This window comes from Asparagus officinalis, chromosome 1 (genome assembly GCF_001876935.1).
Source record: "Asparagus officinalis chromosome 1, Aspof.V1, whole genome shotgun sequence".
Classification (NCBI taxonomy): Eukaryota; Viridiplantae; Streptophyta; class Magnoliopsida; order Asparagales; family Asparagaceae; genus Asparagus; species Asparagus officinalis.
The window spans coordinates 100,061,333-100,075,150 of NC_033794.1; the positions used below are offsets into that span (position 1 = coordinate 100,061,333).

A 13,818-nucleotide genomic window follows, 5' to 3' on the forward strand; every position below is an offset into this window, starting at 1 on the left:
ACTTGTCAACTCTCTTTAATAGAGCGATAAGCCCATAAAATACTGTTAGGTTAACATCACACCTCTAATAGTCAAATTCCCCAATGAACTTGTTAATCTCTTTTCAACAAGAATAGCAAGTTTATATTATAAAATCCCTAGCGGATTAAATATTTTCTGGAATTATCCTAGTGATAATAAAGAAAATTTCTGAATTTCACTCTAAGTGGAAATTCATGCCAAGTTAATATTACACCTTTGGCGCTTCCAACTTTCTTTCAGTGTTTCAAGTAACACAGGAAAAAATAGTGACAAAGCCTATGTATTCAATATCGTAGCAGGTCGTTATTAATAACGTCAAAATCCATGCCTTACATGCATGGGGAAATTTATCCCAAATCCTAAGTAGGGATAAGTCAACGCCTAACACGCGTTGCTGGTTAGTCTTTTTTCCGTAAAAATGACAAAGTCTATGTATTCAAAATCATAGCATCAAGTCTAAGAGGGTTCATTCTCTTAGTACAACGTTACATGTGAAACGGATTCAAATAATTCACATGCTAGCCCGACTCAAACGGTAGTCGGTAAAGGCTTATCAAATCCGTTGATGACTGAGGGTTTGCTAAAAATCCTATGCATGTTCGTAGGTTCATTAGCTTAATGGATGTGAGCTGTGACTTGAAACAGATGAGCTAAAGACAAGTCTCAAAGACTTAGTCAAAAATACACGGAAGCCACTTCCATGTCTTAAGTCAAAACGCTGAGGTCAGACCTACGACACAAAAACCAAACGCTTAGGTCAGACCCGCGATGCAAAAACCAAACGCGGAGGTCAGACGCTGAGGTCAGACCCGCGATGCAAAAACCAAACGCGGAGGTCAGACGCTGAGGTCAGACCCGCGATGCAAAAACCAAACGCCGAGGTCATACCCGTGTTCCAAATTCAACATGCAAGGGTGAGACGCGCGTCTCAAGTTCAAAACGTAGGGATACACCCTAACATTCCAGAAGCAGGATTATGGCGCATACCTTCACACAGGTCCTACATGGCAAATCCCTTCAACCAAGATACCTTCGAAGCGAGTGCAGAGAACGACTCCTTTACAATAAGGAATCAACAGCTCCAGGATCAGAGTTGAGATCCAAAGTATTCCGAAAATTCATCCCAGTCAACCGCGAACTTTCAAAAACTTTGGAGGGGGTTCTGTAGGCTGTCTAAAAATCACAATAGATAGCTTATCCCCCATCAAACACCGATGATGGAAGTTACAATCTGACGACTTTCAAAAGGCTACAATTTGAAGACTTTCACATAGATCGCTGAAGGTTACAATCTGACGACCTTCACGACAACCGATGAGAGCTCTAGTTCAACAGCATTCACAATCAACATCGGGAGTTACAATCTGACGACTCTCATATTCTCAAGGAGCCAAGACAAAGATTACAAGACAATGATCTTTGCAACGCTATGATAAAAGAGATTACTTGTTAATAATCTCTCCAAAGCAAGACGCGAAACTCATCACTGCGCTCTAAGACCAAAATGCGGAGGTCCTCCCCGTGTATCAACACCAAAACACGGAGGTCCTCCCCGTGTGTCAACAGTAAAACGCGAGGATCGAACCCACGTTACAACATCAAAACGATGGAGTCGGACCCGCGTTACAACATCAAAACGCTGGAGTCGGACCCGCGTTACAACATTAAAACGCTAGGGTCGGACCCGCATTTTTTCAATGCCCAGTGGGTACCCAACTCCGCGTCTCTAGTCTAAAATGCGGAGTTAGGGTCCTGAACACCAACGTGGGCATTTGACTTGTTCAAACACGAGCTGAACGGTTGTAGGAACCGTTTTCCCCACGATCTGAGGAAATCATGCCCACTTAGGAGCAGATTTAGAGGGCAGTTACAACCTCTTATCCCCCTATAAAAACTCAACAAACCCAAAGGAGTAGATGGTGGGATTTTTAGCATCTAAACTGCACGGGTTTGGAGGTTCTTCAGGATCTTAACCACACAGAGAGGCAGGGGAGATGAAATCCTTGGAGATAGGATTTTTGAATCGAGTTCAGAAGATCAAATCTGAAAGGATTCTTCAACAACAGAATATATGCTTGGTCATTAACCGAATCTTCGGTTCTAACAACTCTATTCACAGAGTTCTAACTCGTTCAGAGTTCTTAAACTCGTTAAAGAGTTACCCATCAAACTTTCCACAGAAGTTAATCGTTCCCACGAGATAAAAGACGGTCGGATCGTCAACGGAGAGCAAATTCGACGTGAACAATCGAAGGAGGCACTCCATCGCTACCTTGAAGAACCCAGTTTTAAACAAAGGGGAGAATCAAATTCATTCTCCTCTCTTTTGTAATCGGAATTCAATTGTAATCGATTTTGAGAGAATACAGATCAATTTTTCTTTCGTTTCTTTTACATCGAATTTTTTCACAAACAACAGTGATTCTGATTCATGGATTATTAACTCAGGAGCCTCAGTCCATGCCACTGCTAATAGGAAGTTTCTCCAGAACTATGTAGTAGGGGACTTTGGGAAAGTATATTTGGGGGATAACAAGCCTTGCAGTATTGTTGAAAAAGGTGACGTACAGGTTTAGATGAAGGGATCTAAGTGGGATCCAAGATGGAGGAAGCTTGTTGACAATTATACCAAAAATGAAGGTTTGACAAAGACTGGTCTTTTCATCCTTCAGCTTCATAACAAGCTTTTCGAGTTCTTTGACTTGAGGCAAAACCTCAGTGTCATCTTCAAACTTGAAGTCAAGAAACTTGTCAATGAGGTGAGACTTAGAAAGCTTCTCCTCATCCTTGTATTGCTCCTCCAGAGCATTCCAGATTTCCTTTATAGAGGGTTTATTGGTGTAAGCATCTGCCAGATGATCAGCCAGACAGTTAAGGAGATAACTCCTGCAGAAATGATCATCTTTAACCCAAGAGGCTTCAGACTCTGAGTCTTCTTCAAAGTCAGGTTTCTCCTCAGAAACCACATAGTAGATTTTTAAGAGTTGCATCCCAAAAATTACTTTTCGACACCATGCGTTAAAGTTAGATCCATCAAAGTTTTTTTTAACTTGAGACAGTCCACTCCAAGAGTCCTCGCAAGATCCTAGTAGATCTGAAATATTGCTTTAAGATTGTTAATAATTGAGGTTAAATCTGGAATTGAACAGTGAAGAATGATGTGTTGTTATTTTAAATTTTTTAATTAACTACTGTGCGTTTGTGAAACGCTGTGCTTAAAGTAATATTTGGCATACTCCGGTGCAAGAATCCCAAGGCCAAACTGCTTTTAGGAATAGCAGTACAGTACTCTGATGTGCACCAACTCAGTACTGTCAAGATCTCCTCGATCTATAAGACCTTTCGGTCAAGGAAAAAGATCTCCTTGATCTCAGAACCTTACGGTTCAAAACCTTTCGGTTTCAGGGTTCCTGCGGGCACAGTTTCTGCAGCAACAGCATAACAACAACGTCAATCTGACGTTCATATTCCAAGCTCGTGTGGATATTCCGACGTTCGTATTCTATACTGACGTTCGTATTCCACGGATCAGCCAGACAGCTTTTTTAACTTCAACCAAGAGCTGCCCAAGGGCGCTATTTATAGGCCTCTAAGGCCAGCTCAAGAGTCACTAGCAATTAATGTGACCGTTACAATTCTTAATGACAATTAAAATTATAACATCAATACATTAAATTGCTCTTAATGCTGTTATAACTGCTGCATGCAGTAACTGCTGAATACGAGGCAATCAATAGACGCGTTGCTACGAAACACGAGGGTCACGTCTCAGCAAATCAGACGAACCTCATTTGAAAAACGAACGTCGTCAAACAGGCGAACCTCGTATGATAGACGAACCTCGTTGAACGAGCGAACATAGTCAAACAGGCGAACCTCGTATGACATACGAACATCGTCGATCGAGCGAACCTTATCAAACAGGCAAACCTCGTATGACAGACGAACCTCGTCAAAGTGCGCCTAACAAAGCGCCACTTAACGCCTCAGTCCGATTAGCCCCGATCCCCGGCCCACGACCCACTAGAACTTATGAGGGATTAATTCAAATAAAATATTTCTCGACTTGCCGTTGGCAAGCCTCGAACAAGGGACCTTTTGAAAAACCAAAACATAAACTTTCCACTAGGCTACTAAGTATTTATGAAAAGTACTTGTAGTTAATAAATATATATAGTTTGAAAACTCATTTTGGAAAGCAGTTTTGACCAAAAAATCCAACACAAACAAATATTGAACACATGATCATAGTATAAAGAGCTCAACAAGAAAACAATATCGTTAACCCAATTAGAATAATCTTACAGCTCTTTAAAGTTGAAAGTGTCATTCGAATGACTTGTTATGAAAATATGAAAGAATGGTATTGATGACGATTCTAGGGCTGGCTGCGCTGCCCGAAGAATTCAATGTGATGTTGTAAAAGACTCCAAGGATGTGTATGAAATCCAGAGGCTAAGAGATGATGACAATGGTGGAAATATCCTTCAAACCCTAAAAGAGATTCTCTCNATGGAGACTCTTTCTCTCTGCAGTTATCTCCTCATATCTAACAAAAAAGCCCTAGAATAGGCTACATAGGTCCCTTGATGAATGGCTCATACTAAATCTCGAAATTGCATCTCAAAAAGCAAGTTGGCTCTAGGCTCAATGATAAGCGAGAGTGCCCATCGATAACCGTGCCTCATCTATGAGTATAAATACTCATGAATGAGTATTTTCTGATTTCGGCTTTGCAAGTGTCTATTCATCGATGAGGACTCTTCTTATCAATGAACATGGTAGCAGACTCATTAAAAGATCATAAAATAAACATCGATGAGTATTTTGCTGAAACTGATTGTTTTGACTCTATATGGCTAAAACATTAGCTATACACCTCCGAATCGAGTTCGGTTTGTTCATGTATATTTCTGACAAAGAGATAAGAGACTCTCACATGCTCAAAGTTGATTGTTATCGTTTTACAACTCCGCCTTCTTGCCATGTTTTCCTCTTATCTAAACACGACTTCTAGTGGTGTTTATGCATATTTGTTCCTTCTCATATCCTGCATTATGTGAATTGAAATGTAATAAATACTTATGAACTTCCGTTATCTGTCAAACCAAGTCAATTGCATGGAAACTGTCCCAACACCTCAAATTGTTTACTCGCTACTATTTTTTGATGATGCGAACCACAATAATAACCTAGAAGAGCCAATTTAACATCGGTGAGGTAAATTTTTTGATGATGCCAATTTATCCTTAAAATTTATAGTTTTGTTTTGCTTTCACGAACGCATGGGAGGGAGACCGAATGAAGCGTAGTCCCCGGGGTCGATAGTTGCTTCGTGCGTTCGAAAGAATTGGTCCTACAAATGGATGTAAACCGCAGTCCAGAGTCGCTATAAATTCAAGGCTTCCCGCTTTTTACATTTCCCCGCCACGTAACTCTGTGAACTAGATTGTCTTATATACCCTCGTAAAAATACCCGTTACCGGCAGCACATGAAGGGTACTCGTGTAAAAAACACGGTGGTAGCAACCGTAAATAAAGTGAAAATTAGCCTGCCTCATCTCAATCCTCCGCCTCTTTCGACATCCCCGCAAAATCCATACTCCCTCATCCTCTCTCCTCATCTTCAAATGGCGAGCTCAGTGTTCTCCGCCTGCTCAAATTCCATCACTGCCCCTAACAAACCCTCAAGTTCCCTTTCTGCCCCCGTCGTCTCCTCTCAGAGAAACTCCAGCTCCCATCTCAGGTTCTCCTTAATCTCCAGTTCCCGCAGCCTTCGCCCCCTTAGGGCTCAGGTCAGTGCCCAAAAGATTGCACCTTTAGGATTAATGATTGCTTTTTTAATGAGAAATCTAAGTAAATTTGTACCGGTTTGTGATTATTTTGATGTTTTGGTGTTGCAGAACGCGGAGAATGACCAGAGTACCAAGACCAATAGCATTGTTTGCCGTGAGTGTGAAGGGAACGGTGAGAAACCCTAAAGTTTGAATCCTTCATTCGCCTCTTCTTCTTAAAGGAGTCTCAAGTAATTAGTTCCTTAATTCTTTATATTTTGAAATTAGTCCCACAAATTATTGAAATTGCCATTGGGTCCTCCATTTCTTATAAGTTGTTTGAAAAAGTTTGCCCCTCGAGTCATTGAAATTTATATTAGGTCCCCTAATTCTTGTAAGTGGCTTCAAATTAATCCCTCCAATCCATAGTAGCAACAGCAAGATATAAGAGTTCGGGAACTTAATAGCAATTTCAATCATTTGATGGACTAATTTCAAAATGTTAAGGTCAAGAGACTAATACCGGGGGAAAACCCCAAAATTTTATGGTTTTGTCCAATTAAATGTTTTGAAATTGATGGTCCACTATCTTTCGACTTTTATATTTTTTTTCTTTAGAATGGCGAGCTTCATGGTTAAATTTTGACTAGTACGTTGAGTAATAATTTTATGCGTTATATTTCAATGGAGAATGTGTAACAGACTATGGTCATTGCATCAGTTACAAGTGAGATGATGTTTTCAAGACTTCATAGAAATTATGTTCTAAAACTTATAAACAGATGGTTTAGGGAAGAAAAGATGGCTTCTTCTGCACCGAGAAGGAACACAAAAGACTAAGGGTCTATTTGTTTGCATGGAAGTAGCTATGAAGTAGGTGAAGTACATGAAATAGACGCTATTTCTGCTACTTCCGAGAAGAAAAATATATTTGTTTTTCTGAAAAAGCTACTTCTGATACTTCCTTAGAAGCTGACGTGGTGCCTACATGTCATCTCAACTTCTTGAATCTTTTTCCTCCCCTCAAGGCTCGAAAGTACCTTGGAAGTAGATGAAATTGAATCAATTTTGGAATAAAATCATTTTTGCTATTATATGAAAATTCTCATACTCTAAATAAAGTTCTGAAAGATCATCTTTCTCTCTTTCTAACAATATTTATAATTGCTACCAAACAAAAAAAGTTAATGAAGTGGAAGAAACATATTTCCCCTACTTTTAAAAATTCACGAAACAAACAAACAAAGTAGTACTACCGCTACTTCCTACTTCATAATTTCGGAAGTAATAGATTTGATTTACTTTTTACTTCTAATACTTCCTATCAACCAAATAGGCCTTAAGGGCATGACAAGAAGTATTAGAAGTAAGAATTAGATAAAAGAAGTAACTTCAAAAATTATGAAGTATGAAGTAGAAGAAGCAATACTCCTTTTGCTTGTTTCACACGTTTTTGGAAGTAGTAGAAACAATACTTCTTTCTCTTCATTCACGTTTTTGTTTGGATATCAATTAGAAATATTGCTAGGAAATAACTAATATAGCAATTGAAAATATATTACTAATATTGGTATATACACCATAGTGCAATTACCTCTCTTTCTCACCACAATAAACATTTTAATAATCATTTTCATTAAAAAATGTTATGGACATAAGGATAAATGTGGAAAATCAAAATCATATGTATCATGAGTAGGTGGTAGACTCAAATCAAATAATTTTACAAACTTATGGTAATGACGGCACGTGCATAGTTTTCCGAGCATACCTGAGCCGTAGCGTTTTCATTATCCATTAATTAAGATGGAATAAAATTATTGTTCCATGAAACTTACAATTTCATGATCGGTGCATAAACTCGGATGTATGTTTATGTGTCCACACAAGAGATAGGGTAGGTTATTGATCAAACTTCCCCAAGATCCTTATTTTCACGGATACCAAATCATTCATTAAGTAGCAGCAAAACTTTTTGGAAGTAGAGGTGTCACCTATGTGCTACGTTAGCATTTAAAGAAGTAGCAAAAGTTGTGAAGATGGCGCCTATAAGGGCAATGTTTGGTCTTGCGGCAAGCCTAGATCTCAAGTTGATGCAACTCTATTTGAAGACCACATTCCTTCATGGTGAATCACTTTAAGCTTAACAAGAGAGATTGTTCTATCAAAGAAGCAAAGATAGAGATGGCAGAAGGTATGGCATGGTGTGCACCCGACTAGACATTGCTCACGTAGTTAGCATAGTGTGCAGAAACATGTCCAACCCTAGAAGAGAACCCCGGAAAGTAGTGAAGTGGATTCTTAGATATTTGAAGGGCAATTTAAGGTTGCGGTTGACATTTGGAAATTCCAAAACCAATTCTGGAAGATTATATAGATGTGGACATGGCAAGTGATCTCAAACCAAAAATCTACATCTAGATACTTATTTACTTTTGCAAGGAGGTTGTATCATGGCAGTCCAAGCTGCAGTAGTGTGTTGTTTCATCTGAGATAGAAGCATAGTATTTCACAATTGCAGAAGCATGTTAAGAAATGTTCTAGATGGAAAGATTTCTCCAGGAGTTGAGTTTGAAACAAGATGAGTACATATATTATGACAGTTAGAGCACTCTATCGATCCTAGCTAGAATAGTATGTACTATTAAGCTAGTAGGGGTGGACCTCTCCAAATAGTTGAGAGTGGGAGAATTGTTGGGTCCCTTCCATGTGAGGGGATAAGGCCACATATAAATGGTGAGCTATAAGACGCCTCTAAGTTGTACCCCACTAGTTTTCACGAGATATGTTTGTTTTCCCATTGAAGTCTTTTCATATAAATAGGCCTTCACTTCCTACAGTTGAAGGTGGACCAAGCAAAACAACAAAGCTCTAAGCACAAAGAGTTTGAGTGGTAGGAAGAGAGAGTGGTTTCCACAATTTTTTGTGTTCCTCCTCAGGCGTAGTAGAAGTTCTCTAATCTTTCCTATTTTTGTTGGTGTGTCTTGCATGTGTCTAGGGACAAAACTGTGTACCCATTGAATTAATAGTGGAAGATTTATATGGACTAAGTCCCATGGTTTTCACCTTCGGTTGAAGGGTTTTCAATGTTAAACATATTGGTCTTTGGTCTTCTGCTGATTATTTCTTTCGGTCTTTTAATTGTTATTTTTCTTATTAATCTATTATATTTACTAAGGAAGGGGAAGTCATTTAATCATCCCACTTTTCCCAACATAAACTGTACAATAATATTGGGGATGGATTATAAAATTGTGTCAAACGTTTGCAACTCAGTTTTATTAGGTGATTAGGTATTCCCATAATAATAGGAGTTATATGGATATTCGAAATATTCGGACCTGTTGTGTCTAAATGTGTTTAAGTGAATATATATAGTGTTAATAAATATTGGAGTACAATCTAGGTATTTCGTTATCCACTCCTTATAAACAGAGATTCTGTGGATATGTCGCATCTATATGTTTAATATTCTCTTTGCTCATGTTTAATATGTAATCATTATATTTATTATTACTGCACATATAATTTAAGTGTGCAAAAATTAGTTTTATATTTTAAGTTCTTATGTATAGATAAGTGACCATATGATATGGTATCAAATCTGATGGGTATGCATAAAGTTTTCTTTGAAAAATGTTATACTTCAAATATTCTGGCAGATCTCAATAATTTTGATCAGACTGAAATATGATACTATTTCAATATGCCCGTGGGGCATTTCGTTAGATTCGTAATCAGGGTATCGCTCCATTTAGGCTTCTACTTCTTCTGTGCTATGTTCTACTTAGAAATGCTAAGGTTAGGGTAGTTAATTGTCAAGAACCGATAGTGTATTTTTTTTTTTCCTTGAATAAGTCATACATGGTAGGGTTAAGAATTGTTCCTGTAATACCCAAAAACCCCTAAAAATAGTCCCATACATGATATTGATTGAGAGATTAAATGGTTTATAATGTAAGTTTAAGGAGTCGGGTGCAACTAGTGCTAGCACTTTTGGCAATGGATCAAGCTAAACAATACATTCATTGGATCCTACAAGATCCTACAACTTATAGCACATCAACAGGCTCACGGGCCTAAGCCGTGACAAATGGTATCAGAGGAAAAATGTTAGAGCTAAGTTGCTATGTGAGATTAAGTGCTATTCGTGTGAGCGCGGTGGTAGCCACCTCTAGAGTCCACATCACCTAGTGGTTGATATTGGGATGAAGTAATTGTAATGCCGCGACAGGGACATCGCATATTTAAGGTGGGGTGATTGTAATACCCACAAAAAATAGTCCCCCATCAAATACTGATTGAGAGATTGAATGGTTTATGATGTAAGTTTAAAGATTCAAGTGCAACCAGTGCTAACACTTTTGGCAGTGGATCAAGCCAAACAATGAGTTGCACTCAGTGCTTATAGCGTGTCAACGGGCTTGCGGGCACGGGGCATGACAGTTCCTTGTAGCTTAAAGGTATTAGATGAATGTTTTACTAGTGAAGTTCTGCCTTACTTAGCCAATGTATCATGTAATTAATGGTTCTCTGGCAAATCTTATCTTTTCTCTGAGTCTAGACTTTTTCTCAGTCTAGGATAATCTGAAAGCTTTTTTGTTGGTAACATGAGCTTAAACTGCATGACCTACTACTTTGCCTTGAGGTTTAATGTCAGAGCTCTCACATGATAATGTGTTTCTTGGTTAATTAGGAACTACCCATAGAGTGTAAACATCATGGTGACAGCTGGTCATAGAACTTAGTTAATTTCTTTTTCTGAGCTCTTTCAATTTCCAAGTCGTGCATCTCTATATCCTTATTCTGATGATAATGGAGGTGGTGGTGGTGGTTAGTTGTGTTCTCAATTTCTCCATCTGCCATTGCATATAAAGTCCAAGATTGGGATATTCTTTCGTTCTTGCATTAGGTTTTCTCTTTGAGAAATGGTAATAATTCCCCATATGTGTGTGCATATCTCCTTTTTTTTCCCCTCACATTTATATCCTGCTTATCTCCTTTTTGTTTTTTCCCTCACATTTATACCCTGCTTAATAATACTCTTTCTCATAAAGCAATCCAAGGCTTAGAATCAGGTGAAGTACATTTGTAAATAAGATACCAGGATTCAATCTTTCTTCAGGCTTATAATCAAGTGAAATCTGGCAGTCAATAATAATCAGGTGAAATCTGCCAGTAAATAAGATGCTGGGATTTTTTTTTGGGTTACCTTTTGTAAATAAACATGTTTATTATTTGTGGAAACAAAGCAAAGAACTAATTTCCAGTTATTCCGTTTTGAAATTGTATATTAACTAACTCCAAGTGTCTGATAGTCATTTAATACATTTAGTTTATCCTGATAAAATGATGTGTTTTCCTGATTAAGTGTATGTCACACATTCATTTTCCTCTCCCATGTAATTTCAATTAACCAAACTATTATTTGCCCGTGCATCGAGCTGTGTTTCTACAGTGGTTATTAAGCTTTTGTCAAGGGGAAGAATTGAACTTTTATTCTCAATAAACAGGTGCAAAACAGTGTACACAATGTGAAGGAACGGGTGTGAATTCGAAGGATCATTTCAATGGACAGTTTAAAGCGGGTGGATTATGTTGGCTTTGCAGGTATACAAGTTAACCAATTTAACTATCCCAAAGTATTTCCTTTATATTTACCCACCTGTGCTTGTACACTTATATTTTCCCCTCTTTTGATGAAGAAATAGATAAATGCATGACAACTATGACTCTTTTAACTCTCAAATCACCAACGTAAACTACTTTAGTAAAGTAACCTTTCTTGTTATGTTTTGACATTGATGTTAAGATTCTCTATATACTATTATGGGAGGCTTGGACAGCATCATTGTCATTAACTCTCTTTTTTTTCTTTTTTTCTTTTTTTCTTTTTTCTTTTTTTCTTTTTTCTTTTTTTCTCTTTTTTCCTTTGTGCAAAGCTAAGTATGCATGTCGCACACTGACCAACAACAACCATCACCCTATCATCACTAACCGTGTTAATAAGTTGAAGTAGTGCCTTCATTGGCTCATTGTCACTAACTCATTATATATAAAGCCTTAACATTTTGATGCAGTCTTTTTTGCTCAAGCATGTCCAAGTGTGATGTTCAGATTTTCACCTGTATGCCAGAAAACCCATTTATTTGTGTAACATAACTGTTTCTTATTAAATTATAGGATTAAGTTTGGATGGGCCCCTTGTATTATTTAGAACCCCTGTGATTCCATTATTGCATTTAGACCCCCTGAGTGAAAAAATTTCACTCTTTTACCCTCGTGAGTCTATTTGTCAAAAAACAATGTGGGTTAATTTCACATAATCCCCCTGAACTTTGGGGGTTGTTGTGCATAACCCTCCTAAATTTTGTTTATCTCACGTAAACCACCTTGAACCTTGAAGCGTCTTAGAGAACCCCACCTGAATTTCAATCTTTTCTCACCAGACCACCTACATATAATTTACAAATAAATATCCATGTAGGAAAAATTCCAAAATTTGTCATTCGTCATTTACAGGTAACATTTCCTGTATCCTGAATTTTGGGTTTTTCTCTCAAGGAAATTTTAGTTTTTTTTGCAAATTACATGTAGTGGTCTGGTGAGAAAAGTTTGAAGTTCAGGGGGGGTTTGTGAGACACCCCAATGTTCAGGGTGGTTATGTGAAATAAACAAAGTTCAAGGGGTTATGTGAAACACCCCCTGAAATGAAATTAACCCAACAATTTTCTTCTTCGCTTGGGGTAAAAGAATCAAAAGAATTCAGTGGGTCTATCTAAAACATAGAACTACAGGGGTTTTATCCACAATTGGGCGATAGTACGGCAGGTTGCAGTAGTACGGCAGATCTATCTGCAGTAACCCTAAATTGTATGACTGAATTGTAGAAGATAGTGTTAAGGAAACACGCATCCTCTCTCAGAGTTCCCATTCTTTGGAGTCTGGACCATGACACTATGTTTCTCTCAATTTACCCAAGCTGTTATTTTCCTTAGCTTATATTCATGAAAGCCATTTCATGTGAACTGTAATTCTTGTTGTCTAATACAATCATAACCTGTCAACATGATGGTTCAATCTTTTCCCATCTTGTTTGTGTCTTCTGCATATGCCTCATGCATATCAATCCTCATGCCTGGCACTGAAATGAACTGTAGAGTCCTCTTTTACATGCCTAATAGTTTAAGTATGATGGCATAGTGATGACTACTGGTGAGCTATCAAGAAGTAAAAGTAATTTTTGGATAAACTGTCAATTATACTCTATTTAGGCCAATAGATATAGTCAAACAACTTGCTGCTAGTGGGCATGGGCGTGGGTCGGGCCAGTTTAGGCATGTGGGTCCACCGGGTTCAAGGCTAGGCTAGGTCTGACTCAAGCCCATGTGGGTCAGAGTGGGCCAGGCTTGCCTCTCTGATCCCAGGTCTGGGACCGATCCTAACCCGGTCCATGACCTGCCTAAGGCCGGAACAGGCCGAAACTGACCCACGGCCCGCGGGTCGTGGGTCGGCCCATGGTTGTCTTGTTCAATTTTGTCCTATTTAAAATATATTAAATGTGTATTTATATTTATAAAATTATATTAATTTATTTTTCCTATTTCAAACTCTTTATCTAAAATGATATGTCTGTGCATTTTGCACGAAGATAAACATCACACAGAAAAACATCGCAAACATAGAGACATACATGGTTCGAACTACAGAGGAAGACCTACATCTAAGAGAAGTAAATAACTTTCTTTTAGTTTAAATTTAAATTGCAAATACAAGAGAAAAAGATATGTTAACCATTAATGTTAAAAAAAATAAACATTCATGATTAACTCGGGTCTGGCTCAAAACCCGACCGGACCCATGACCCACGTCCAGTATCAGCCAGTTTGGGCCTGGCTAGTGTGGGCCGGACCGGCTTCGACAGTGGTTCGAACCATCCCATGTCCAAACCTAGCTGCTAGTTACGACAAAAGTTTGATCTTCATTCCTTTCGTCAACTATTATCTCCAACCATCTCTCTCTC

General features: G+C 38.3%; 1 protein-coding gene across 1 annotated transcript in view; it reads left to right on the top strand.

The window, feature by feature from the left end:
* Positions 5,578–13,818, top strand: part of LOC109828788 — a 9,968-nt gene continuing 1,727 nt past the window's right edge. The window contains exons 1-3 of the mRNA XM_020395728.1: positions 5,578–5,816; positions 5,925–5,988; positions 11,309–11,405. Of these exons, the coding sequence (XP_020251317.1) occupies positions 5,652–5,816; positions 5,925–5,988; positions 11,309–11,405 (326 nt within the window). The 5' untranslated portion in view covers positions 5,578–5,651. The remainder of the gene's footprint in view (positions 5,817–5,924; positions 5,989–11,308; positions 11,406–13,818) is intronic.